Source organism: Buceros rhinoceros, unplaced genomic scaffold (assembly GCF_000710305.1).
Source record: "Buceros rhinoceros silvestris isolate BGI_N320 unplaced genomic scaffold, ASM71030v1 scaffold21148, whole genome shotgun sequence".
Lineage (NCBI taxonomy): Eukaryota > Metazoa > Chordata > Aves > Bucerotiformes > Bucerotidae > Buceros > Buceros rhinoceros.
The window spans coordinates 35290-62963 of record NW_010426687.1 but is presented as its reverse complement, the minus strand read 5'-3'; the positions used below and the strand labels follow the sequence as shown (position 1 = coordinate 62963).

At 37.4% G+C, this 27674-nt stretch overlaps 1 protein-coding gene across 1 annotated transcript in view; it reads right to left on the bottom strand.

Annotated features, from left to right (window-relative positions):
- The window catches only part of LPHN2 (latrophilin 2), a 73497-nt gene that overhangs the window by 18269 nt on the left and 27554 nt on the right, over positions 1-27674 (bottom strand). The window contains exons 4-16 of the mRNA XM_010141618.1: positions 27501-27512; positions 25767-26567; positions 17652-17747; positions 17010-17113; positions 15987-16172; positions 14912-14950; positions 11891-12074; positions 9734-9856; positions 9267-9472; positions 8027-8200; positions 6812-7021; positions 5605-5825; positions 4252-4318 (exon numbers count right to left, since the gene is read on the bottom strand). Of these exons, the coding sequence (XP_010139920.1) occupies positions 4252-4318; positions 5605-5825; positions 6812-7021; positions 8027-8200; positions 9267-9472; positions 9734-9856; positions 11891-12074; positions 14912-14950; positions 15987-16172; positions 17010-17113; positions 17652-17747; positions 25767-26567; positions 27501-27512 (2423 nt within the window). The remainder of the gene's footprint in view (positions 1-4251; positions 4319-5604; positions 5826-6811; positions 7022-8026; positions 8201-9266; positions 9473-9733; positions 9857-11890; positions 12075-14911; positions 14951-15986; positions 16173-17009; positions 17114-17651; positions 17748-25766; positions 26568-27500; positions 27513-27674) is intronic.

The following is a 27674-nucleotide window of genomic DNA, read 5'->3' as shown; positions in this document are numbered from 1 at the left end:
CACTCTTTCAAAGGCTAAAAATAAGAATTTAAAAGCCTGGTCAGGTGTCAGGATTGGATTTGAAGATTCTACTGTGATATCAAGAGTGACAGAACACACAGTTACAGTAGCTGATAACAATAAGCAAAAACTTGGATTGAGAGTATTTAATTAATGTTTATACTAGGTTTTTGCTGTAATTTCTAAAATACATTATCCACTATAAGAGACAGGATATTGGATTACCAAGAGGACTAGCTTCATCTATACTCTGATTTTAGAGATGCATGTAAAGGTTAAAGAATTAAGTAGAACATCTTTTAAAATACCACTTCCTACTTACTTCTTACTATGACAAGTGCCATTGGATAGAACAGAGCAAAATAAAGACAGTAAGATACTCATTTTAAAAAACTCATTAAAAACCTAACTACTTTAAAATACAAAATCGGAAGAATTTTCATGGTAATAATCAAATGCAGCACCCTGGAAGATCATGCTTCCTTCATAGCCAACGCACAGAGGGCCACTTCTGGTTTGGAAATTGGAAGGGACAGGACATGAAAAATGGTGTAAGTAGGAATTTTGTCTTTCTAGCACTTGAAACCTATGTACTTCTGAAAGAGGGAGTGTCTTTCTTCAATAAAAATTAACTTTTTAAAAAAGAGGATGTAATAACCTGCACAGAAGACTAATGGATTGGAATTACTTAAATGTACAATGAATTATTGGCCAAATAAAGCTAGATTTAGCAATAATTATGATAAATTTCCCTCTGAGAGCAGAAGATAAATACCATTTATCTAGTTCTACTATAGAAATAGAAACATGTATTATTTATATACATAAGCTCACAAATACAGTCCATTTTCATATGCAGAGCTAGATTATGTGTGTATCTGTATGTATACATCCACTGACTTCGGTGAAGTAATGCCTCAACCTGAGAGAAAAAACACATTATCTTTCTTATGTTAATGAGTCAAGAAATCCTAGATTTTTTTTCTTAAACAACCCTTGGTAGCCTAATATAATGGCTCCATCTGTGAGAAGCAAACTCCAGTAGTTTAGCTGAATTAAAGTCAAACCACCATCACCCGTTTCTTGGATATGAATTAATATGGATCTACACAGAAGTTAAAATACTGACCACAGATTACAGGAGTGCACTGTTTGTTTTATAGCCATGAACCTGCTCGATTGAATCACGTCCACCTGAGCTTAGCAGCTTAAAATTCATTCCACACAGCCTGCAGTGCTGACATGGATATGATAAGACAGAAGAACAGAAACACCACTCTGAAGTAACCTAGCTGAACTGCACATGTTCTGACCCTTTTTGAACTCCCCGGAGCTTTTGTTACCTGGCAAATGCAGCTCTAAAACTGCTCTTGTATCTCCAGATCGTTGCTCTTAGCCATGCAGAAGTCTATTTCTCTCTGGGACTCGCAGCAAGAGAGGTGCTCTCTGAAGAAGGCTTCTAAATGAGTTTGCACACTGAACTCTTACTGAACTGAATTAATTATTAAAGATGCAGATGGAGCTGTCCAAATGATAAGAACAGCTCCTGACGTATCATGATCCAAGCTTTCATTAAACCATTTCAGGCATACTAATGGTTTCCCACCGCTCATTACTTACATGCTCTTTTCTCATAGATATAATAACCCTGGTGCCCAAAGGCATAACAGGCTACAGAAATAGTGAAGTTGAAAGTTCCTGAGAAGATGAACTGAGGAACTTCATAATTGCCCCTCATACTTCCCATTCTCATGGTGTGCAAACCTATACACAGATACAAGTGCAAATGCTTATAAACTCAGAGAAAAATTTGTAAATTGAAGTAGTAAGCAATATCATCAAAGAAGAGTTTGTGTATTGACAGTACTATTAAACTGAGAATCATAAAAGTGATTTGATTAACGTGTCAAAAAGTACCTAGGTGAAATTCTCACGTTACTGACACTAAGTAAACTACACTACAAATATGGTTCTTCGGTTACACTGCACATGACATAATATTTTTCAGCCACTGCACTTCTCACAGAGGAGGAAGCTTCCTCCAGACTCCTTGCTTTCTCAGTTGGGACGATTAGAGGGCAAAGCAATTGCTAGAGAAGAATTACTCCCAAGAACTGTGCTGTGATTGCTACCTGCTGTTTCATATTTTTGAAGTTGGGAATACTGCTCCCAAAGGCCTTTTGCGTCTCAGCCTAAATGAGTTGCTGGAGGATAATAATGTCATGGCCAGTAAATAATAGTGAGCTATGTCTGTACATGGTCAATATGATTAAATGTCCTTCACCTCTATTCTCTCTCTGACCTGGTTATGAGGAAGTGAAAAAGCCGTCAGCAATGCCCACAGCTTCTCATGTGAAATGTTATTTTAAAGCAAGGGAGGGAAATAGAGGTGACTTAGCAAAATACTCCCAGTAACAAGAAAACAGAAAAACTAGAAACAAAGAGCAAAATTATCACCACACAATCAGACGAGATAACTGAACTATTGTGGCATGAAACTTAGAACAATTTTCTAGTAATGACTACAACAAATGCAAGAAACAGCTCTGTGCTGAAAATACTGTCTATCATATTGAAAATACTAAGTATATCCTTCAATTTTAATTGTAGGTTTAAATAAAAAAGAATCCTTATCATCCTGAGACTTGATTTAATTTAAATGCATTTTGAATAAACTCTGTACAATTAGCATGGTCTATACTTAAATCTTACAAATACTATAATTTTTCTACTTCAACTCATACACACATGAGCTTTGGCATCTATGCTTATTTCTTTGAAAATAATGCCAATGAACTCAAACAGCTTCTACACTGTATGACTATCTTTTTTAAAGTGACCGCTCAAGGATTGAAATACTTTTTGATATAACAGGAAAGTAAAACCAACCTAAATACACATAAGCTTATTTCACTATTGAAGATACCAGCAAGGAATAAAGCACCTACAAAAGACTGGCAGAGTACATTATTCATAGAAAGTTCGATAATTGAAGTATCACTTTATTTTTACATGGAGATGTAAGCTACGAAAAGTGTTGAAATAGTACACCTGGTGTACAGATGTACAGAAGTAAGAAATTTCAAAATTATGTCTGATGCATGTGCTTCAGGCTGAAAAATAATAATTACAAAATAGAATTTCTGCATTTGGAAATTCAAGGGAAGTTATGTTATCATTTCTCTATTTTTGTATAAAAGCAGGGAAACAGGTAACTCTTAGACTTTCAAAAGCATGAAAACAAATTAATTCACCCTTCCAAACTATCGGCTGTTACGAGAAAAGCTCTCTATGCACACAGACTGCGCTCCCAGCAGCAGCCTTCTAGAGTACCTCCCAAGTACAGCCAGGATACTTGAAGATACTGATCCAGCAGAGAAAAACCAAGGTAAGCCAAAACGCACATCTTGCATGCACTTTCCTTCCAAATTCCTATGTTGTGCAGTGTTGTTATTATTAGTGTGAAATAACAGGGAGATGATTTTTCCCTGGGTTGACAGATGACTCTGCACTTTTTACTACCTGAAAGTGCTCAGAGAGTGGGTAAGTGATGTATGAACACAACATTCTATCTTAAATGGGCAATGGGGCACAGAGCTGTTGGCGTGCAGATGGGTGTGCAGGCATACAATGACTTGACTCAAATGACAGCAAGAACATATATATGCTTACGTAATACTCCACTCTTTATATTAAAACAGATGAACTTTTATGTCTGACATACATTACATACAGCATAAATACACATAGAAGTAGACGCAGAAAAATATGCATATGCCTATGCAAATACACATACAAATACTGTGTAAGTGTAATGAAATATAAGATTTAATTACCCAATGCGTTAGAACACCCTTTTGAGATAATTGTGTTGGATAATTAGCAGTTAAAATCTGGAAAGTGTACAACAGTGACTCAATTGAAAGCAATAATAATGGTTCCTTTAAAAAACCCCTGCGTTTAGTACTTCATTGATTTTTCATATGACTACACATGTCAATATGACCTTCAGAGCTCAAGCCATTAGGAAAAGATGGATATGCTCAAGTGCCACCACAGCTCTGACAATTAATCATTTGGTCAGCACTCTTTAAAGATTTTTAAACATTTATATAACCACTGGTCACATTACAAATTGGTTATAAGCATTTTCATGAAATATCTTGTGAATAAGGCCGGTATTGACTGGTGTTATTAAATATTTTTACCTTTGCTTTAAGGCAACCAGCAAGGAAAGAAGAAAGTACTTACCAGAATAATAAAGGTAACAGGTCCAATGAAACTCCATATAAAATAGTTATCTACATGGAGCCAGCAACTATCATGGAAAAAAGAGAATGAAAAGAGAACAACTGCATTAGCACCTCAATCCAATAAATGGAAAGGGGGTTTTTGCCAGTAAACAATGTAAACATTGCATAGTACCACACAGTCCATGGACAACTTTCCCTAACCTAAAACTCTTCTTATGAGTCCTGTTTAATAAATAGTGAACTTTATTATTTTCACTAATAAATAGTGAAAATACATCATCAGGTATAGCTAAGAAGTAAGAAAAGCAAAAATGAGCTTGCTCTCCTTTCAGTCAAAAGGCTTGGTCACAGGTGCTATCATGGACTAATGAATCTAACATCAGTAAGTATTTTCCAGAGGTTTTCCAGGTAATCTTCAAAATCTGCTTTTAGCTTTATATCATACACAAAGTGCTTACTCCTGAGGAATACAAGACAGAAGATGTTCAGTTGCCATGTTTTGCTGAAAAACAATATGGTGTAAATAAAATGCCCCAACTGGGAGCTGAACAGTAGAGGAAGAATACATATGACACCAGACTGAATGATGTGTAAACGTATTAGGGCAGACTTCACTTAGTGATTCGTTTTTCATACAGCCCAGGTCCCTGCTGAATTGTTTTTATTTGTCTTTCATCAGTAGCAAAATCAAGCAGCTTTGTTGTAGTCAACAGTATCTTCCCATTCTGTAACTAATTTCATCAAAGGACAAAGTAAACAATATTGGAAGGCAAATTCATGCCTCCAGCAACTCAAATCCTCAGAAATGTTTTCTGTCTACCTTCTGTCACTTTCTATATATGTATCTGTATTTTTGTAAATAGAAGGCAGTGGCTCATTTTAATCCTGTTCTACTTGCCTGATAAAATATTATCAAAGTGAAATATATGGGTTGGAATATCGTACTGTCATAATTCAGGATGGGAGTTAACTAGAGAGGCAGTCAAACAAAGAGATCTAATGAAGCATTAGCTTAAAACTGTGTGGTTAGGCCTGTCAGACACTTTAAGTTGAGAATTTTTACTTAATATACATTTGAGGCCAAAAAGTTATTTACTTTTTCAATTTGTTTCAGGTCAATCTTTTGTGTTAAAAGAAAGACCATAATTTAGAATTGTTCTCTCTAGAGTACAAATCCTCTGAACCTAGAGAATTACAAAAGACTTGATTGTAATTTGTGAACAGCGTTGCCATTCTCTTACGAATAAAGCTTTCAGATGGTATTTTAGTCTGTCAGGGACACTCTGACAGCTAATAGGCTTTAAAAAATTATTCACTTGAAAAAACACTCAGGTCACTTGCAATTACTTACGCTTTCTCTGTTCCGTAGCTCTTATAGTCAATAGCTGCTGAGACACCAACTACAGTAGCAGGGAAGAGGTAGCCAGCAACATAATAGTACTTCTTCCTAGAATATTCACTTTCAAATACTTCTACTAACATTAGATAAAGCTGCACTCCTTCTAGACACATCCAGGCAAAGGCTGCCAGGAAGAAAAAGTGTAAGAGACCTGCGAATATTGGACATGCAATCTGTAAAGACAAAGAAAGACGGAAATATAAACCACAAAATCTTCACATCATTGTATCTCCAGTAAAACAGTGTGTAATCGAACAGCATATACTGCTATCAGAGATCTTACAAAAATTCAGGAGCATCTTCCCTACCTGAAAGCATACACTGAATATTTGAAAACACTAATGCGTGCTCTGTAGCTACACAAAGTAAATTAGCTAAACTGTGAATGAAGATAAGGAAATTGCACCCTCATCCCCCAGTCTTCAATTATAGAGCGGACTTTTCAATTTTATAAGCAACTCTTTCATTTTGACACTGATAGGGGTTTAGGTCTTACAGTTTAGACAAACTGAGAGATAACCAGTCGGTTCTAGACGCATGACATAATACTGCTTATTTAAAATTATGAAGTGGCCATCAAGCCATATTTTTCTGCTGTCATCTGGAAGTTTCTACTGTCATAACAGAAATCAATCTGAATTCTCCCTTTGCCTGAGTTCTGGATGATGCTATACTGAATTATCAGATTTCAACCTAATGAATTATTTCACCAATACTGCCAAACACCCTGCATGAATGTACAGTTTAAAAAATGTGTAAATATATACATAAGGCTCTGGACTAATATATATATACAAGAAAGTAGCCAATACCTGTTAGACATACGACTATATAAAGGAAGCATGTATGTGTTCTTAGTACATCAACATTTAATTTTAGCTCTTCTTTTAAAAGTTTAACCAGCTGCTTCATTAACAGCTGATGTTTCTCAAAGGAAAAAGAAAAACCTTGCAGTAAGTCGCAAATTAAGGCCACAGTGATATTTTCGTTGGATGTAAGTACTATTTATGAACATGTCTGTCTTATTTTCACACTGAACTTCTATTTCAGCCTTGCTCTGTCAGAATACTGAAAGCTTGGCAGTGTTGTCATGTTATAATTCAAATCCATTTCAAACAGTCATTTCAGAGAACAAGATTGGAACACAGAGAAAACTTACCTTGTACTCTGTCTTATCGATGCCTATTAGGAAAATGAACTCAGCAATAAATAGGTTGATACAAAGGTTCTTGTGAATAGTGTTACGATCACTTTGCAGGCCACGGAAAAAACAGAATGTGAAGATGCAGATGGCCAGGCAAACAAGAGAGATGACAATTCCCACCCAGGTGATGACAGTGAGGAGCAATTCGTGCACTCCATCTTTGTACTAGAAATAACCAAGAATGGAGAAAATTAATATGACTCTTTATGAGCATAAACAAAAACCTATTTTCACAGGTAGCATCTAGAAAAGTTACTCATTCATTACATGAGATGGGCAAAACGTACTCAGTAGTTTCTCAGTTCCAGGTCAGCTTCCCAGAAGGGCAAAATTAGGGTAAGTAGAACAGAAGCATGTCTGAGGGACAAACGTGACTATTTTAGCCAGATCAGATAGCATTTTTACTTCTCTTATGGCTCACTGCAAACTTGTCACAGACAAGCACAAGTAGAGAAACACAGTATTTTGCAAGTGCCACTTGGCTCTGATGGAAAGAAGGAGGAGAGCTTTCCCTGGGACCTCCTGTAAGAGTATGTGTTCCTTCCTACAGACCTGCAACTCTTCAGCAAAGATTTACACACCACTTAGGTCAAAATGCAGAAGAGGCTATGCATGTAACGCTAGCTCTAATCTCACATTTAGCTAAAGAAGTTGTCTTGCTTCGGAATCACTTTTGTCATCTCGGGTATCTTTTCAGTGACCTTGTGAATAAAATGGCTTTATGAGAAGTCTCATATCCTTGTAGTAAGTGTTTTAACTAGACAACAACATTTCAGAGTATGAAGAGGCATTTGAACAACCAGCATGGAAGCTCCTTGACCTTCCTGCTCTAAGGAGAGCTGGCACTTGTGCTTCCAGGGAACAGCCTGCAGAGCTGCACCTCCAGCTGAACTGAGGGGAAGCCTGTAAAATAGTTGTAAGGTTGGTCAGTAACTTTAAGGTATGACTTGAAGAAAATTCTTGTCCTTCCTTGTTCTTCTTTCCTGCTATTTTGCTTGCAACTTTATGTGTGAGGAAGAGAAGCGCCACAGAAAGCAAACTGCTTTAAAAAGAGTGGGTAGAAGTTACAAACACTTAAGAAACTTCAGCATTTTTGTATACTGCTAAAAATTAAAAACTAAATATTTAAAAGTTGGTTCCCTGCCAAGGGCTAGAAACATCATTACCTACCACAATTTCCCGATGGGCCATGAGAATTGCAAAGTTGGTTAGGTGACTGCAAGCACACGTTGTATGAGTTTTATTTGTGTCAACCAGTTTGCAGCCTTGAGTTGACCAGTACCCCATCATAGTCCTCTCTGAGTAGTTCCAGAAGGAACAATTTGCATTGAAATAATTGTCAGGCTGGGAGATAAAAGGATAACATAAAATGAGGATTTTACACACTAAGATGGCAGTAACAGTTGTTTAATATGTGTAAAGGGTAATTTAGATTAAACTTTGCATGTTTCGGACAATAAAGTTTTTCATCAGCAAACTTGTGGACTATGTTATAGAACGAAGACATGTAGTTTAAAAGGGACTTTATAGTCTGAAACACTCTATAAAGTGTAGTCTCAATTACTGTAGACTCAATTTTAAACAATTATAATTTCCATCTTACAATTTTATGCACTGATGGTACATTATAGCCATTTTGCTTTGTACAAAATTTATTCTGAAGATATGTTTTCTGTAATTGAGAATTTGAAAATACCACCTTTTCCCTTTGACTCTCACCTTTGGTCAGGCCAAAGTCATGTGAACAGACATCAGGAAAAAAGTTAATTCATCAATGCCTGTCTATTTTGATGAAAAACAATCAAACCAGATTTATAAAAAGACACAAAATGAGAGGAAAATCCTACCACATTTCCTCTATCATGGTAGTGATTATTTACATTCCCCATGTGAGTCATGCTAACAGAAAAGACCAAACCAACGAGCAAAAAAACACAACAAATAAATTACCATCAAGAAAATATACACAAATTTGAACTATAAAAATCCCAAGATAGAACATTTTATTCTTCACAGGATAAATGCATTTAAAGAATTTGTATAGGCTTCCAGAACTTGGTTCAAAAAATTAATGTAAAGTGTCATTAAACTTGCTACATCAGACCATCAAGAATCTTAACCATTATTTTGCACCCTGCTACTAAGGTAAGAGTTAATTTTCGGTTAGAAACAGATTAGTCATTTACATTTTCATGCTGATTACTGAATTAGCTTTCATTAAGAATACACTTAAGTTCTAATAATCACTGAACCAGGCTCATTTAATTTTATGTTCATAGACTTAACTAAGCTTGCGTCTCTGACCTAGTGCAGCATTTAAAATTCAAATGGAAAAAAGGTTATTTTTCTGCACTGCTTTTCTCTCTTGCTGATTTTATGACCTTCCCATTAATTCATTAGCATAACTCACATCAATGTGTTCCAGTGTAAAATGCACAGGATCGGTCAGGTACACCCGGCTAGACTCCTTGTTGATAGAGGCTGCAATGACATGGGAGTTGACTGCAATCGTGCTATTCCGCCCAGCGAAGTCACTTCCCAGCTTTATGGTTGCATTTTCAGTACTGAGAAAACGCCCCAAACTTTTGTAAATTATGAAAACCAGTTTTGCTAATCCTGTAAAAGAAAAAAATGCCACGATCACGCCACAGAGGTCTACAGAAAGACAGCAACCAGTATTCTAATGAACTGACAATAAAGCTTCAGTAAATAGAGGCATTTTCAGGCTATGGATCTGAAGAAAAGCACCCAGGTAACCATTATCTTAGAGAAAAAGCCACAAAGCAATTTTACCATGTTTTGATATTTTAACTAGGGGAGGTAACGAAGGTTTTATAAAAGTTAATGGAGCTTCAATGCACTTTGCCCAAGACTCACCGTTCCTGCTGTTCTGTTTCACAGTGCTTGCAGAAAGCTGAATTGAGTTGCCTCCTTTACTGCCCTGAGGAAATTTCAAGTCCTGCACCTGGCCCTCAGTAATGAGCACTGCAACATCCAAAACTAAGCAGAGCAGAGAAAGAAAAAAAGTGGTTAAAAAGGAGAATGCAGAGGAAATCTCTTGGCCAGGTTGCCATATGCCAGATGACAATATCTAGCCCCCCACCCCCACCTTTATTTAGTTTTCTCCACTGCTGTCCTCATTTGCCACCTTAAGAGAGACCTGTACTGCATGGTCCAAGCAGTTAGTTTCTTTAATTAAACCTAGTGCACACTACTAAAATTACAGCACTTTAATAGTGACAACAAGACATCAAACCTTGTTTTAATTTGTGCCTCCAAATATCACTTAAAAATACCACACACACGTTGCAATATTAATTTTGAAGCTCTTAATTTCTACACAGTATCCTCTGCTAGAACTTTTAAGTATTGATTTAGACGTCATTTTTAAAAGTCAGCAAATGAATACCTAAGTATACTTATGCTGTGTATTTAGCTAAATCAGTATTTGTATCAAAAAAGTCTGTTTTTTTTTAAACCTAATTCGTATAAAGTTTTGAAGGAAACCATTTTATTGTTTCTGTTAAAAAGTATTTAAATTGAAAACTTAGACACTACTCACTTTTTAATTTCATGACACATAGTATATTAGGAACCCTTCATGGGATTACACAGAAGGATGGATTCCCTTTGATATGAAAAATCAGATAGGTCAGAGTGGTCAGTTTGTTGACAAATGTCTGCATTGTATTACACTGGTCTAAGCTATAGCTTGATGAAAGGTATGAAAAGAGGGAATGATTTCTCTTTCTCTAAGCCACACATACGTATGTGCGCTGGGAGTTCAGTCTTGTGTGACATCAGAAATGTGTTACTATGACCTGAAGACAGCTTATCACAAGAAGTGATGTTCAGACAGTCTGCTGAGCTCCATGAAACTGCTCTTGTACCCCCAGAGAGAGATTTTCTGTGATTCTACCTACATTCATTCAAAACCAACTTGTACAGTTACTTTGATAAGGGACTGTAACACCTTTCCACATTCTTTCCTAGTATCTTCCTAGGCAGAATCTTTTTCTACAGTTACAAATATTTAGACATTGAACGTGAAAAGTCTTATTTCTGCAGTCTGTTCCAAGTCCCCATCTTGGTACCCCTCAAATTAGCAGACTTTCAGCTTCCTTACACCTCAATGAGACTACATTAACCTCTGTAGAAAAATGAAGAGATTTTAATTTTATTCATGGCAATGTTTTTTGCTTAAACACATCCTCCTCCTCATCATCATGGCTTGGCTTCACAGATGAAGATTTGGGAAGGGCTTTACCCACGCTTACTGCAAGCGTGTTGATGGCTGAAAAGGCCGATGCGGGACAGGCAAGAACGGTTGCAAAGAGCACAGCGGAAGGTCTCCTTGGGTGGTACAGTCGAGGCACGGTTTAACACATCCTGTATACCAACATTTGCACATCTCTAATACCAAACTCCTTCATTTCTCTGTCACCACTTAAACTCCAAATTATGCTCCAACTACCCTCAGCTATTTTGCAGTCTCTGGAGCGTAACTATTCTGCATTATGGGAGATGTAGTCCACTGAACAGATTTTTACCTGAAGGCAGTCATGTTTAATATAAACATGAAGGCAGTCATGTTTAATATTTGGCCTATGTTCTGAGTGCCTAAAATATTTAACTGGCAGAATACATTGCAAAAAAGTAATTTAAATTCATTAGGAACAGTTTATATATAACAGGAAAGCATTTCTGCAGCTCTACCGAAAGCAGTTACCTCAAATAAATCCACACTCTGCCATTTAAGCACTCTTCATATCCATATATTCTGCTAATAATTTTTCAGTCAGAAATCAACTACTTGCCATTTCACACTGTATTAATGACACTAAAGAAGAATGCTTATTTGGAAAACCTAAACACAAAAAGCATGTCTCTTGCACTTAGGAGCGTTTACCTTTCCACCAAACGTTGTGCAGCTCAGCTTTCAAAGAGTAGGTTGCTATCCAGAATGTTTTCTCCTGATTTTGTGTAAAGCAATTCACTGCACTTTAAATTATGCTTGAAAAGAAATTTACGTACCAATATTTTCTGTGGGCATTGAGACTCTAGTTGGTTCTAAGAGATTATCAGCCAAGACAAAAGCCCCTTCTTCTAACGTATCAAGTAGCATTGTGGCTGCATGGGCTTGTTCTGAAGAATTCATGTCCTTCCAGGACTCCAGAGCTTCAGGCCTGAGCAGGTTGTCCACTGTATCCACAATTGCCTGCATTCATCATGAAACTATCATTAGGTCTGATTGCCTGAGGCAGCTGGGAAATATTTGCAGCGTTATCTGGTGACAATTATAATACTTAACTGTCAGAATGATTTACTGTGATTTAATGGCACTAGAAAACTATTTTCAACATAAAAATATTTTCCATTTTCTTGCTGGATTAGCCATTAGCATTGCATGGTCTGTAAGTGGTAAACATGCAGATTTGTCTCATCGCGTGTCTGATATAAAGACAGTCTTATTAATGTGCTGAAAAATGTAAAAAGCAATACCTGAAGTTTTGCCTGAAGCTTTCATCTTGAAGTTAATGTCAAAATGTGTAACGTCTATTTAAAAATCTGCAGTTTAGGCTAAAATGACAATGTTCTTCTGAAAACTTAGCTCAACTCATGCAGCCACTGCACTATAAACTACTTGCCTATGACAAACTGCCTTCCTTATTACAGGAGGCACGAAATGAAGCTGACTCAGTGGATATAAATTAGCTCGGGCCACTCTTACTCCCCCTCCTGTTCCTGTACCTGTTCAGAGATACTTAAAAAGATTACTAACTCCCATTCCTGCACAAAGGTCAGTTAAAAAAGGAAATCAATAGAGCAAACAAGATGTCCACTGACTGTTCCTGTTATCGGTGAAGGCAAAACTGTAAAAACTGAAAAACAGTGCCATTCTGAAAAGACTTTCTTGTAACAACTCTATCATCACGTTTTAAGGTTCATTAAGCTGCATATAAAGTAACAGTAAATAAGGAAGAAGAATTCAGTGACATGATTACATTATTTTTACAAAATAATCCAAATCAATCACAGTAATCAGTTAATCAATTGAAGGTAGACTCTTACATTAATGCATAATGTAGCTGTGCGTTGAGTATGCTGGGCAATGAGTATGCCATGCACTGCTGAAACACCCTGTTTACTCTGTCCCATTTACCTAGTCATAATGTGTCATTAAGCATATATATATAATTTGTTTGATCAATTTAAAAGCACTGGGAATGGAAACAGAACACATTGTACAAACAGAAAGATGTCAGTCTGGATACTTTATTGTGCAAATAAATACCGAAAGTTGGTCAAGGCTATTGTCAGAGCAAGATTAATTAGCCTAATCCATTTTAATACCCTCTTTCTGTCTGCATTGTGAGCCACCACGACCTTCCTGGCAGGTGGAAGATACTTCGAAGTGGCATTAAAGCCTTTTTTCTTTCTCTAATGGGAGACAGAATAGTCAAAATGCTCAAACTGATACTGCAGCAGCCATTAACTAGAGTGGAACAGAAATTGGTCTGCAGAGGCCAGATTCATTAGTCACCAAAAATACATATTGGAGCCTCTAATCTGAGGTACAAATGAATCCTCTGTCACAAAGTGGGAACTTGTTTCATTTGCATAGTGTAAGTCAGCTTTTGATTTGTAATTTCAAGAGGTTTATTAGTCTTATTTAAGCAGAGAAGCCCATTTCAGACCTACAGAAAATGACACCGGCTGGAAATTGAGGTTGTGCTATGGTTTCTCGTGTATCTCCATATAGCGCTGATGGTATGCATTCATTAATACGAAACGCTTTTATTTATTACAGGATAATTTTTACTGTGAAAAAAGATCACTGCCCAGTAATATTTCTAAGGTGTTCTCTCCTCTGAGAGAGAGATGAGCAGGTGGTGGGAAGAACACACGGCTGCTGTGATACAGCTGTCGGAGCAATCCCTTTACTGCTCTTCGAAAATGAAGTATGAAAACTCAGGTCTACTCAAACTGTATCTGATGGATTTCCCTTTACTACCAAAAATATTTTCCAATAAAGAACTATTACAATTATTATTTGAGAAGTGAATTTTTCTCCAGATCTTTGTCTCTTTTTATCAAATTTTTGCATAACTGGACATCTCCCATCAAATTCTTGGGCTGCAGGATAAAAGACAGAAGCGCCCTGTACAGAGAAATGTCTCATCAGTAAGAGTCTGAATTATTTTATTACATTGCAAAATATTTCAAACTTCTTTTCAAAAATCACTCTTACATTATATCTCAGTGGGTACAAGTAAAAATCAATATTTTTAAAAAACTGTGAAAAAAAAGTTCAATAGAAGTTTTCAGTCTGACATGAACTGTTCTAGGACTTTTTTCTCTTCTGCACAGGTGTGAGGTGGCATTACTGGCATTGTATCATGGAACAGGAGCTGGCCCCTGCAGACAACAATTCTACAGCAGATGAAAGAAACCGAAAATCAGGTAGCGATGTGTAAGAAGTCTTCCAAATTGCCTGGTTAATCAAATGCATAGCACACATACTACTAGTAAAGTTAGAGATGTTTGTCTTTACATTTTAACCTGTAGTCACTGAATCTGGCCTTTGTAACAACTCTTAAAACTGAAAGAAAGCGATTTTGCTAGGTATAAGAATACACACAGAATAAAGCAGGCTATAAAATGTACATTTTTCATGCAACTCTAAACAGTCTTTGATATAAAATGATATAAAATACTACCAAGCTGAAGTAATTTCTGTTCAGGTGCCAGCTTTTTCCTCTACCCAAAGGTGTCTGATGAGAGAGATGCTACTTCCAATTGATATAATAACCATTTCTGCTCTTTTAGTTTGGACCATTTGGAACAAGTTGAGGTAATAGAGGTATAAACTTTGATCTTTAATTTTTTTTTCCTGAGTGTTACACCTGTGCAAAACCAACATTTGTGCAGTTGATACGGGGCACAATACACATTTATCAAAGACTGGAATACACAGGATCATGCAGCAAGATGATAAAGCGTGGCAGGTTGCTGAAGCGGGGAGAAAGCAGGGTGACAGCACAGGAGAGATACCTTAAGGTAAGCCCTGCACGTCTTCTCTCGTTTTTGGAGCTTTTTAGTAAGAAGAAAGAAAATCAAAGTTAGACAGGAAAAGCTTCAGAAATATAAAAAAAATTAGTCTGGTGTTTCAAATCCCAAATTTGAACTATAGCCTGGACATTAATCTTGTTTATGTCTGGCGATGACTATAAAAAAACATCACATGGGAAACGTTTTTCCCCAACATTTATACAGGTGCCCAGATATCTTCGCCCAAACGGTGGGATTTGTATGAAAAGGTCAAAGGAGAAAATCCATGTGTGGGTGCTTGATCTGCCTCTGGGAAAACTCTTCTAAGGGCAGCTAGGGATTGTAAATAAAATTATTGCTAAAGGAACAGAGGAATGCATGGATCTCTCTCTCTAAAGGAGGCTGAACAAAATGTTTTGTTTGTAGCTTATTAACTAAGCTGACGCAAGGAAGAGGCCGAGAAATACAGCATTTCCTCTGAGAAAAAGAGGAATGGTAGTAACACTTGATTTGTATTTAAACTGCAAAGACGTACGTTTTCTCTGGAATGTTTCTCTGAACAGAGAAAACACTTATTCGTGTCTTAGATACGTATTAAGGCTTTTTTATAAATATCAATTATATGTGATGTTGGCATCTTTAAAAGGCTAAGAAAGTGCTATTATTCTTCAGGAAGTCAAGATTAAAATAAAACGCTGCACCTATGTAGAATGCCACAGATTTTATTACATGTTTAGGGTTAAAAGGATCACTGGATAAACACGCTGACGTGTTACACAGTTTCTGTGGGTAATGCCCATTTCCCTCACACTAGTTGTAACACATTCCAGATTTTAATAAGGGACACAGCTATGTATTTTAGGACCAGTCAGCTACCGTGAATTATATCTTATTCCCTAAAGAAGGTAATTGCAACATTCCTCTGTGTATACACTGCTGTTTTCTCTTACATATTTATTCGAGAACTATAAGCACACAAGAACAGAGTATAGATTAATATTTCTGAAATGAAAAAAAAAAAATTAAAAAAGAAGGGCAATGTTTATCCCAGCAGGAGGAGGTGATGGGAGGTGTGTACCTTGTTATAACTCCTGCCAGCAGAGTCTTTTTCACTGGGCCGCAGTTCCTGCAGCTGAGCATCCAAAATGTCCACAAGCTGCTCCATCAGCCTCACTGATGAACTAACGTCGCCAGCAAAGACCGGTCCTTTGGTGTGTTTAGCCAGTTCATTGGCCAGACTAGCAGCATTTTCTCCACTTCTGATCTGAAATGACAATTTCTATTATCTCAGCAGGGTCCCTTGTTCTGCTTGGGGCTCCTAATTCCAATTCCCTGTGTACCTTTGTTGTGGTGAAATAACCATTTGCACATACATTGAAATCTGCAACTAATTGAGACCAATAAGTTCTCTTTATCTCAGAAGATTAAAGGTTCTCAGATCCGTGACACACAAAAGCAGTTCTTAACAGCCATCAAAACCAGAAATCAGACTGGGACTTTTGGGCTAGATCTTCTATTCATCCTCTCTTTTATTTTATTGCCATTATCAGACAGTAAGAAATTTATTTGTTCATACCAGTGCTTGAGGCATTTGAAAGTCAAGTAGCCTGGTACTGACAACGAATTATCCAGTTTTCATAAACTTAGTAAATCTCAGCAGGGAAGGAAAACACAAAGAGAAGCTCTGTGCTCTAATTATACTGTTATTAATGCACTCAGACAAAAATCTATTTATTATAGTGTAATTTTTCCTGAACCAAAAAACCTTGCTGTATACCACAGGTTTTGTTGCATGATTTATAGTATTTTATTTATTAAGCAAATACAGCTTTTGTTTATCGAACACCAGCAAAGCTACTTGGCTTTAAATAGAGAGCATAACATGTAATCACAGATTCAATACCGGAACTTAGAGGGAGAGCATACCCAACCACACACATGAACCTAACTCTCGGTCAATTCTTTGCACACGAAGTACACATAACTCGTTCTACTTTAAACGAACAGAGTAATAAACACGGCTTCAGCAAACTGAATTATAAATGCTCAGAATTAAAATCCTTAATCACCAGTGTACATGAGAAAAAAAGTTTCAACCAACCTTCTGAGCCAGCTGATTTACCCAGTGTGAGGTGCAGTTGCTAAGATCAGGGCCTTTGGGGTTCCAAGTTCCCGTTAAGACCAAGCAGAGATACGAGGCAGTTCCTACAACAGATGTAGAAAACTACAGTGAAATGGAAACAATTTTTTTGCATGCATTCAGGAAATCAGCTACACTGTGCTCCTAATCTTAAATTCTGAAAGCCGCTAATGGCAGCAGTTGACAGTAATTGACAAAAACGTAAAGGAACAATGTAGATTACAAACAGCAATAAGAAAGTCAGTGAAAAGTACCAGACGTTTTCTGCAAATAAACAAAAAACCCTTGATTTTTCCTGGAGCTCATCCAGAGGGAAGATCATAATGAGAAAGGCAGCTGTAAGCATATTTCACAACAGTGAAACAAAGCCCTATATTTGACCCCAATTCTCAAAAGCACATGCACAAAGTAATTCTGCAGCTACACTCAAATGCTGTTTGCAGTTTAAGATTTGACCACTGCCTGCAGATACTTCACTCTGCAAGTACCAATTGTGTGACAGACATCTTGAGATTAAAAAAAAAAAAATTTTCACCACAAGAGAGCGGCACACAGCTTTTGAAATGTCTGCTTGAAATCAAGATATCTTTTTAAAAGCAATACCTCGTGTTCCTTTGGGGCAAGGGCGTTCAACCATCACACCTCTTTGTGTCTGAGGCCAGCTGATATCCCTGGCCTCAGTCGGTTCACAGAATCTCTCTGGCAAAGGGAAAAAACTTGTCACGGGAGGAATTTTGGTCGTGGAAACGGGTGGCGGTGGCTTGGGTCCTCTGCTTCCTTCCTTTGTTCCTCCAGCTAATGTTGTGCTTATGGGACCTTTCTGTGATGTAGTGCTAGTGGTTGACACTGTGGTTTTGTATAGCTCTGCTGAAGAAGTTATTGTCACTGCTGTGGTAGGCACTGCACAGAGAAAATTAGAGTAACAATAAATAAATGAGTTCAGAATTATAAAAACCCAAGTTCTGTAAATGTTATTTATGTAGTTTTAAAGTATTCTCTGCTGTCTCCTTTCCCTTATTTTAATACTACTCTTTTCTTATTGCTATTCTGGGTGCTTAAGATAGAACTTCGGCTGACTTTTTTTTTACTCCCACCTCATACCAGTATGAGGCTTCAGCACATTCTCCGAATAATCTCTTCTGTAATAAAAAATGACAGTTACATTTCTAAAGGCGGAAAGGCAGTACTAGTGAGTTATCAGTACATAACAAACATGCTCAAAGCAATTAAAGATTACTTCATCACTTTTGCAGAAACTCAATAGACATTTGATTCATTTGAATCAGCATGCTCTAAACAATGCAGTCCACTTGAACAACAAAGGCAGCGGGCTGTAACTAATGAGACCATTTTAAAAAAACAGATCCCCAAAACTTGAAGTCACCCAGTACACACCTTCCAAGAAAATAATTACAATAACAACTTCCTACTCTGCCATTCTGCCTGAGAGAGCTGCAGCATGCCCAATTAGCTCCAAACAGAGGCAGCACCTAGCACGTACATGGTGTTCTTGTGTTTGAACATTTTGGGCCTTAACATCCCTTTTTAACAAAGCAGGTATGAAGACGCAACTCGCTCAAGCCAGTGGCAAGTACCTAGTTTAATCTTTTATGAAACACTAGGATTGGCTTAAGTCAAATCACTTCTGCCTCGGACTCGCAGCAGCTCACTCCACTGACCCACGAAGGGAACGCATCGCCTAGAGCTGAGGTACAGCCCGAGCTATGCCAGGGAGAGAGACACTATGGAGCGATAATACTAGTTAATTCTAGCAGAGACAACAGTCCCGAATTCCTGTTCATCACCTTCAAATGTATGCTGAGCAACAGCTGACACAATGCAAGTGAGCAAATCATTAATTATTTCCAAATCTTCATTAGTGTTGACAGTGCTTTATAGGCACATAAAAGCACAGATCCTTGTGCTGAGAATAAATAAGCTCATATCAAGTATTTTTTAAGTCCTAACTGATACAGAAATAAATTAAGCTAATTTTAGGATTAACTTCAGTGGACACAGTGGCTTTTTTCTTGCTTTTTTTTTTTCTTCTTTTGCAAGACCCTTGAACTCTGACTTATTGGACAACTCATCTTCTCCAAATTAAATCATAAACAAAAAACAAAAGAAGAGCTGCCTTGCTTTCTTTCAGCATATGTTTTTTAAGTTAGTTTTAAAAATAAGATTAACTTTCAGTAGTTTAGCAGATAATTATTTCAAAATCCTTCAATTATATTTCATTTATAATATATTAGAATTCTCGAATATGAAATAATCTTTTAATTTTCATATAAATTTAGAATGGAGTTTTTGAATATCACAGTCTCTTTGTGAAGACTAAATGCAAAGATGTGCTTTTCATCCCTCTCTTGCTTATAAATGAGAAACTTCTTCAGGGGCTGTCTTCAGTCTCATTCTTGGCTGCTTGAATACAGTCTGTGTAATTGTGCTGAACTCTGTGGTGTAGCCAGCTACTACGAAACTTACTGAAGTCCTCGGATCTGTTCTGCAAGCGCCCGCCTGACATCTTGTGAAACTGCTGTAATTTTCTTTTGATTACAATGCATCCAGCCTTCTAGTGCTTTCCCAATTAACATTTGTCAAAAGCTTTTGCAATCACTTGCAGAAGTGTCAGGCAACGCCTGCTGAATCAGGTCCTGGGGAATGGGGAACTGGTGGGGACAGAGAATGATGCAGGGGACAACTAATAATTACCATCCATCCCTTAACACATTATGCTAATTAGCACATACTTAATCTCCGAAATGTGTATTAGCATTATTGCAATTACTACTCAAAACCTATAATTTTTTAGGAAAGCTTTGTCTCAGGAGCAAAATATCACTGTAAGAATTCATAACAACTCTCTGAAGTTCAGTAGAGAGGCAACAATTTTCAGAACGTATTTTGTGCTGCACCCTGAGCTAAAATATCCTGCTGTCAATTACACAACTTTAGGTAGAACGATTTTACTGCTATCAATTAAATTAAATTTCAAAGCATATAATCTACTATTCAAAAATGACCTGCACAGCTTAGTAGTAGTACCTACTTTAGAAATATATTTATCACCCCACATTTTAGGAGAAAGGCTTCAAACCACCTCTCTCATGAAACTGAAAAAAACCAAAAACCAAAAAACAGGGTATTTCTAAGACATTTTCTCTTGAATTATATTTTTAAAAAGGGTAGGTCAGTATTTGTAAGAATGTACCAGGAAACTTCAGACAATGCTGAAAGTCTGGGAAAGAAGAAGGTTGAAAAAATAAGAAATGACCGAACATACCACTGTACGGAATACATACATCTAGCCTTCAGAAGGCAGATCGTTTTGTTTTTAATGACCTGTTGGGGAACTTAATCTGTAAGACCATTCTCGTGAGCTGCAAGAGTACACATGATAGCTGCCACCACCTGATGTGTCCTGTGAAAGCTGAGGGTGATTGCATCTGCCAGCTCCCATGCACTGTCTTGCAGAGCTCTTTACCAATGTAAGATAATGGCAGTGATGATTAATATGCTGAAACTAAGAAGAACAACAAACTCCATGTTGAGGTTATTAACCTATTGTTCCAAGCAGCAGGGGTGAGCCTCTACAAGGCTGAAGACATAATTTTTGTCCAATGCCAAAAAAAACCTGCTTTTACAATGTGAGATTCTGTTTTGGACTTTTTGACTAAGCTTGACATGCAAAGGAGAAAACCAAAACCTTCTGCCTTCTTCCTTTTTTTTAAGGATCAGTGTGTCTCATTATCAGTGGAAAATCAGTCTTTGTGAAATTATTTAAGAAGTAAGAAAAAAGCAGTAAGAAGTAAATCCAAAGACTTAAGTTGAGGGTAATTAGTTTACGTTTGTTTCATGCAGTTCCTAACAGCTGACTGAAAGAGTTATGCATACTATCTGTTTCTAAATATGAAACACCACTGGAGTAAAACTTAACACCTGTTTAACAGTGTGATGTCTATAAAAAACATAACACAATTGCCTAGGACAGCAGGGGAATAGTAACTGTTTCCCCAAATGACAGTGAAGAGCAGATTTAGAGAAGGCAGAAGCTATCTAGTATTCTTTGCCAACAGGTTTCTATTCTAAGCAGGTATAAAATAAGTTTTAAAAAACCAAACCTAGCCAAATCAACAACAACAACAACAAAACCCCCCAAAACCAAAAAAAACCCCAAACCCCACCCAAAATACAACTCTGTCTCTATATTTAAAATTGTGTTGGAAAGTCCAGATGATGTGCCACTTTTGAAAATACTAATGGTTCCATTTTCATCTCTGTCATCTAGGTAATTTTAGAAATCGGCTGCATGGATTTTTCAGTTATACATATGCTCTTATAGGTCAGGTATTTCAGTGTATTTGGATGTGAAAATCTGTGTGCCCACCATCATTTTCAAAAGGTTTCACTGGCTGGGCTGACATGTAAAGCAACGGAGATCAGAAACCTGTGCACATCTAGATTACCCTGCCTTCTGCTTATTACCACTGTGTGCCTGTTTTCATGCTTCAGTGGGTAGCAGGGAAGTCACTAAGACTCACCCAATTACCCACAGGTTCCAGCTATTATGCTAGCCAGTACTCTATTGACCCTGCCAAATCCCATTTAGTTGAAAGTGAAATGTTTACACAGCCACTTACAAATTTATACCCTGAAAGTGGTAACAAATATGCCACAAAATTAGCTAAATACCTACGATCAAGAAATATTCTATCTAGTTCTCATTATGGCATCTTTACTTGTACAACCACTGTTTAATTAATCTGTAGTGTATCAGATTCAATATCATAGTAAAGGTCTAATTTACTTAACAATTTGCTGCCATGGTTTCATTGTATATTCTTGGTGTTATAAAGATGTAGTTGCACTACTTTCCTATTATTTCAAGCCCTTGGTGATAGTACTCTCCGAGTTTCTGTTCTGTCCATACTCACAACATCCTATTTTCCTGCAGTGATCCAATAAAACTTAATGATGAGTATCACGGTACAAAAGGCGAGACAACTTCAGTTTGGACAGTTTAGAGTTAGCGCAAACTGGGCTGAGTGTAGATGAAATCTCTCCCTAACGCACTAACACAGAACAAAAGGATTTATCTTCTTTTTGTTACCAAGGAAACCTTACTATGTAATGCTCATATTCACCATTTAGGGGGAAAATTCCCTTTATTCTTCCTGATCTTTTAAGTTAAAATTCCTTTTAAAATTCTTATTTCAGCAAGGATTCATTTGGTTCCTTGGATACTTCCTTTAGAAAAAATGTAACAGAAAGAATGAACATATCCACTAAATTTACCAGGGATATAAAAATTCTGGTTTGTTTCCAATTTTTCCTACTGTTTTTTTTTGCAGGGCTGATATATTTTATTTTATTTCTAAATTAAGGTTTTGATATTCAAATGTGATTTTTACAATTAGCCTTAAGAAATGTGCTCTTCTGGAATTTCTGAGTGGTACTTGTCAGCTATACCTCTGAAAAACATTTCTACATCTATGTACTATAATTCCCATGAGAAGGGAAAAGAAAAAACAACACATGAAGAATAAGGTTAAGGGGGAGCTCTAAGGGCAGCAAACCCTATTGTCAGGGTAAAACAGTAGCCTGGCTGCAGCATCTGCCGTTTTAGAAATCTGAAGAGTTCTGCTAAAGATTAAGAAAATAAGGATATGGGCAGCACGTAACATAGATACATTGTAAGAGGATGAAACGACGTAGGTTTGCAGCAAGGGCAAGGTCAACATTAGGTTAATTATAGTGGTATTTTAAAGGCTTCAATAGGCAGATTCAAAAATTAAAGAAACAACAGAAAGAAAAGGGGCGGGTTTGGAGGAGTCCAAGATTTTGGCCCTGGGAGCAAGTGTAAACCCTAGAGCTCAAAAGCGAGGCTCGAATGTGAAAAATTCATCTTTCGTGTAGGAAGAAAGACTTGTTTTTGAAGCAATCAGCAGCTGGAAGTTATGCTGTAGACAAGAACTGATAGCCAAGACAGACAGACGGGGAAAAAAAAAGAATCAGTGCGTGCCTTATATATCATTATCGCTCCCACGGCATGCAGAGGGAACACAGATTGCTGAGTTTTCCACAATGGCCCCAGATTAACAATTCGAACAGAAAAGGCCACGACTTCCAATTCTGAGGTACTGACCTTGTGACACCATTAAATACTTGATATTAAAGTACCATCACAAAAGACACTACAAGAAGGTTCTTGTGTTAGGTGACTTAAAGAATGTTATCCTTACACCTGTGTCTTGGAGTAGATGATTAAGAAATCTGAGTCAACCACAAAACCCCCAAACCAAACCAGAACAAAAGAAACACAAAAATGCACTTCACCAAATGTGCTGAAAATTGGATCTAATTCCATATGATATAAAATCCAAATGTGTATTACACATATAGATTCTTTAATTGTGTAACAATAGAAGGACTGCTCTGCAATTTATACAGCATGGACTTCATGCTGAAACAAAAAGAAACTGAGACTATAATACAAATAAAATATAGAGTTAGAAACTGTAAAGAATCTCTTCTTGGTTTTATAGCAGTACATCTCAAGGACAATGATATTAGGTCATTTTTCTTTTAGTTTAGTAGTCTTTAATTACAGGCAACTGACTTAGGCAAAAGAGGAAATTAATTGAAATATATTCTTAGACCTGCTATGTACAGATCCATACAAAATTAAAATATTTGGTATTGGCTTTATATAAGGAAGAAAACTGTTAGTGAATACATGCACCACATATTTAAATAAACCTGGTGTCTTCTATATTTTAAAAAAGCCATAATAATAATAATAATATATTTACTGATGTAATGCATTCAAAACCCAAACTCATAAATTACTCAAAAATATTCCTTCTCTGTCTTCATGGCTGAATGGGCAAAGAGCTCAGACAAGAGGTAAACATCCTGCAGTGTGCCCTGGAACCCTTCTTGTCTAGGTCTGGTAGGAGTAAGCCACTTCTCCTCCTGCCTTGCATGCCAGCAAGGAATCCAGGAACGTAAAAGGGGGCTGGTGAATGCCTAAATCTCTGCTACAGATAGGTTATGGCCAGCACATGTACTGTAACTTAGGATCTTTGAAACTTTCTCATAATAAAAACATTATGAAATGTCTTTCTGGAGACCTTTGGTGGTACCAAAGCAAAGGAATGATACTACAAAGCCTCTTCTTTTCTCTCTGCTCTTCCTTAAAACATTTCCTTCAATGCCATGACTTAAATGTTAGCTTTTGCCACATTCATGGCAGCTGCATGAACTGCAAAAGCTACTTAGAGCCTGCACCTCCATTTTCTCCTCTTGCTGTTAAAGCTTTGGAGAATTTAAAATGCATCTTTGCCTCAGTTGAACTGGATGAAAAGTGACATGCATGCAAATGTACAAAAATGAAAGCTTTAAATTTTTTCTAATTACATACGTGGGTATGTCTCTGCTAAAAGCAGTCCCAAAGTCTCCCTAAGGAATGGACTAGTTTGACATACAAAGACAAGGCTTGCCAAGGATGGCTGCCCTAGCAGCTCAAACTCAGTCCCCAAACTCCGGAAACCTGCCTGAGCCTGGCCATGTATGGCTAGGGAGGCCTGTGGGAGACAGACTGGACAAATTGTCACTTGGCTTTGGAGATCACTAATGTATTGGTTCTAAGCTGCCTTGTTCTGCTGTGTCTTATGTACTTTTGTATCTGGAAAAGCTGTAAGTATGTTGATATAACTGTATGCACACTGTGTAGTTTGTACTGTCGTGCATTGATCAGCTTTGCTGAAGCGGGATAGGCACTCTGCATGTGGAGAAGCTGTTATTACTACTTTTTTGAAGTAGAAAAAACAGCTGCTAGACATGCATACCAGTTAGATAAGAGAAGTGCAGTTATTACCTTCATTGCTAAAGCAGCTTATCCACATTCTGTTCCTTGCTGCACACATCCTCTGCTATGGAGCATTTCTTTTGATATTTACTCTCCTCTGCAGATGTTAATATGTGGCTCTGTCTGCTCAAGTAATTTTCAGGGATTTCTGAGACCTAAAACCTCCATTTTTCTTTCCTCTTTTAGCAGTTAGTACCTTTGCTTTAAGGTAGTTGTTCTAACTTCAAGTGAGCAGAACTGCAATTCTAATGGACTTACTGAGAAACCTGCTAAGAAGACGTCAGATAATCTTGTCTAACCCAGCTTAGAAACAGTGAAAATAGGGCCATGGAAAAATATTTATGCTTGGTATTGCACATTAACCCCATAAATCTCCTCTGGGACCTCCCAGCACACACTGCTTTCAGTTGCTGGCGCCAAGAAGTTAAAAGGTCTGCACGTGTGTTGTAATGAATTCAGAAATCAGGTAACACCAAACTGATGGGAACAGGCTTTTGGCTCAGCGTGAATGAACTCAAACTTAGTTTAGCTACTGAAGCCAAACTGACTGATGGTATAAAGTAAATACAAATTCCCCAACTTATTCTCAAACACAGAAAAACTAAACACTTGTATAAAAAAAAAGAGAGAGAGAAAAATGAGAAGCACAAGCCTGTAAAACAAATAAAGTAATTCTACCTCTCCTCACAAGTTCTGCAAATTTGCCTTGTATCACTGTAAGCTGCACTGCTCAATACGGCACAGACAAACAATGTCTCCCTGCCTTTCTGTCAAGAGCTAAGTGTAAGACCAAAGATATTGTACAAAGAAGTACAAAGAGATTAAAAACGAGAAAAAAAAATTCTTACCTTGGGCAGGATCAGGTGGGCCAAACTCCAAAGCATATCGCAGAATGAAGTTGTTATTCCACACATACAGCTGGTTGTCTCTGGGGTTGTAATCCACTGCAGCGATGTACTGGTACTGGTTGGGGAAAGGAATTTCCACATGCTCGCCTCTGCTCAACCTGGTATTGTAGATGTAATCAATGGTGTTCTTGCCGGTCTCACTCTCATTGTCCTGATACACTGACCGCACTACGTACAGGACACCACATATCATGAAAGCATTGGATGCTGCCCGTTTGTCGTACGTCGTTTCCCAGGTGGCTTCGAAACGCAAGGTGTAGGGGTTCAGCTGGCTAATTACTATCATCCCGTTGTTTTGCTCCGTAGCATAAATTACCCATAAGCCATTTTCATCAACTGCCAAGTCAATATCAGTCTTTCCTCCCCACCGGTATGGAGAAGTGTCATGGTAATTAGCATAATTGATTATAGCCTCTCCACTTTTAATTCTAGTCCTCAGGTCAAATTTTACTATGTTCCTAGTTCGTTCTTTGTTAAAAAATACAGCGCCATCATACACCACAAATCCAGTACCGTCCACTCGATTTGGGAGTTTATATGTTGTCTGCTGGCGTCCGTTTTGGAAGTCCTCTAAAGAAGCATATTCTATCAAAGTATCAGTGCGGTATGGAGTCCATGGCATGAAGTATATTTTATCTGCCGCCTGGAGAGGATCTTTGCACCAAGCACCTGCTTTTTGTTCAGCTTCATATAAATACGGTGAGTCCACAATTGCTTTCAACGTCCCCGGGCAAACAAAAACTAACAGTCACAGAGAGAAGTAAGACAAGAATTATGTCAAATTAAGACTGTCTCATAATAAAAAGAAAAAAAAAGAAAAAAAAAGGTAGGTAAATCATAATGACTGTGTAAGGAAGAAAAAAAATCAATTTAATTGGCACTGGATTATACCTTATGTTGTAATTAATGCAATTATCACCCTTTATCATCCACTTTTCTTAAAGTTACCACGTTCTTGCTGTACCAGTATGGAAAGTGGATGGGAACTGTTTTCACTAGTACAGACCAAGGCTCAATGGCATACACAGACAGCTGAAAATGTAGAGCTATTCTTGCATTTTTGTCTTAGACTTTTAGTGAGTACACATTAACGCTCCAGAGCTTTTAACTGGTGTGCAGCAGTGCGCTAGGTCATTTCAGTCCGAAAAAAAAAATTCACATCGACTTGTTTAGAACTTTAAGAAGTGGTGAGGCTGAAAAGGAGGTGCCTCGATTAAAAATAAAGGAACAAAACAAATCATCAGGTATATAGAGAAAGCAATTAGGAGCAGAGAAAACAAAACACAACCAAAGCAATGAATGAAACAGACCAGGAAACCCTGTAACCATGGCATGCTATGGAGAGGGTTCTGGAAGCCAGGCAAGATGACACTTGATTAACAAGAATTTACCCAAGGGTGAGAGAAAGAGAGGGAAAGAAAGACAAAGAGAAAGGGAGAGAAAAAAGCAAGGGAGTCTTCCCTCCAGCCCAAGTATTTCAGACACTATACCCCGCCACCTACTTTAAGCAGCCAAGTCATTTTATTGCAAACAGTCGACTTCTTTATGAAGTGTACTTATGAGATCCTGCTGATTATTATAATATAAGAGTGTTGTGGGGAGGGGAAGGGAAGAGGTTAACATCCATAAGGCACATAACAAGGAGCTGGGGTTTGGACTGTATACGTTATTTACCTTTTTGCTCCACTTCTATTTTAAGCATCGGAAGAAAAATAAAAAAGTGCAAGGAAAAAAGAAAGAAGATTAACATAAATTGACTATTAATCTAAAGATTAAATTAGTAACAGACGCTAAATATAGGGAGAATAAGAACTGCACTATATTGGATAAAGAGAAACAGACAACAGG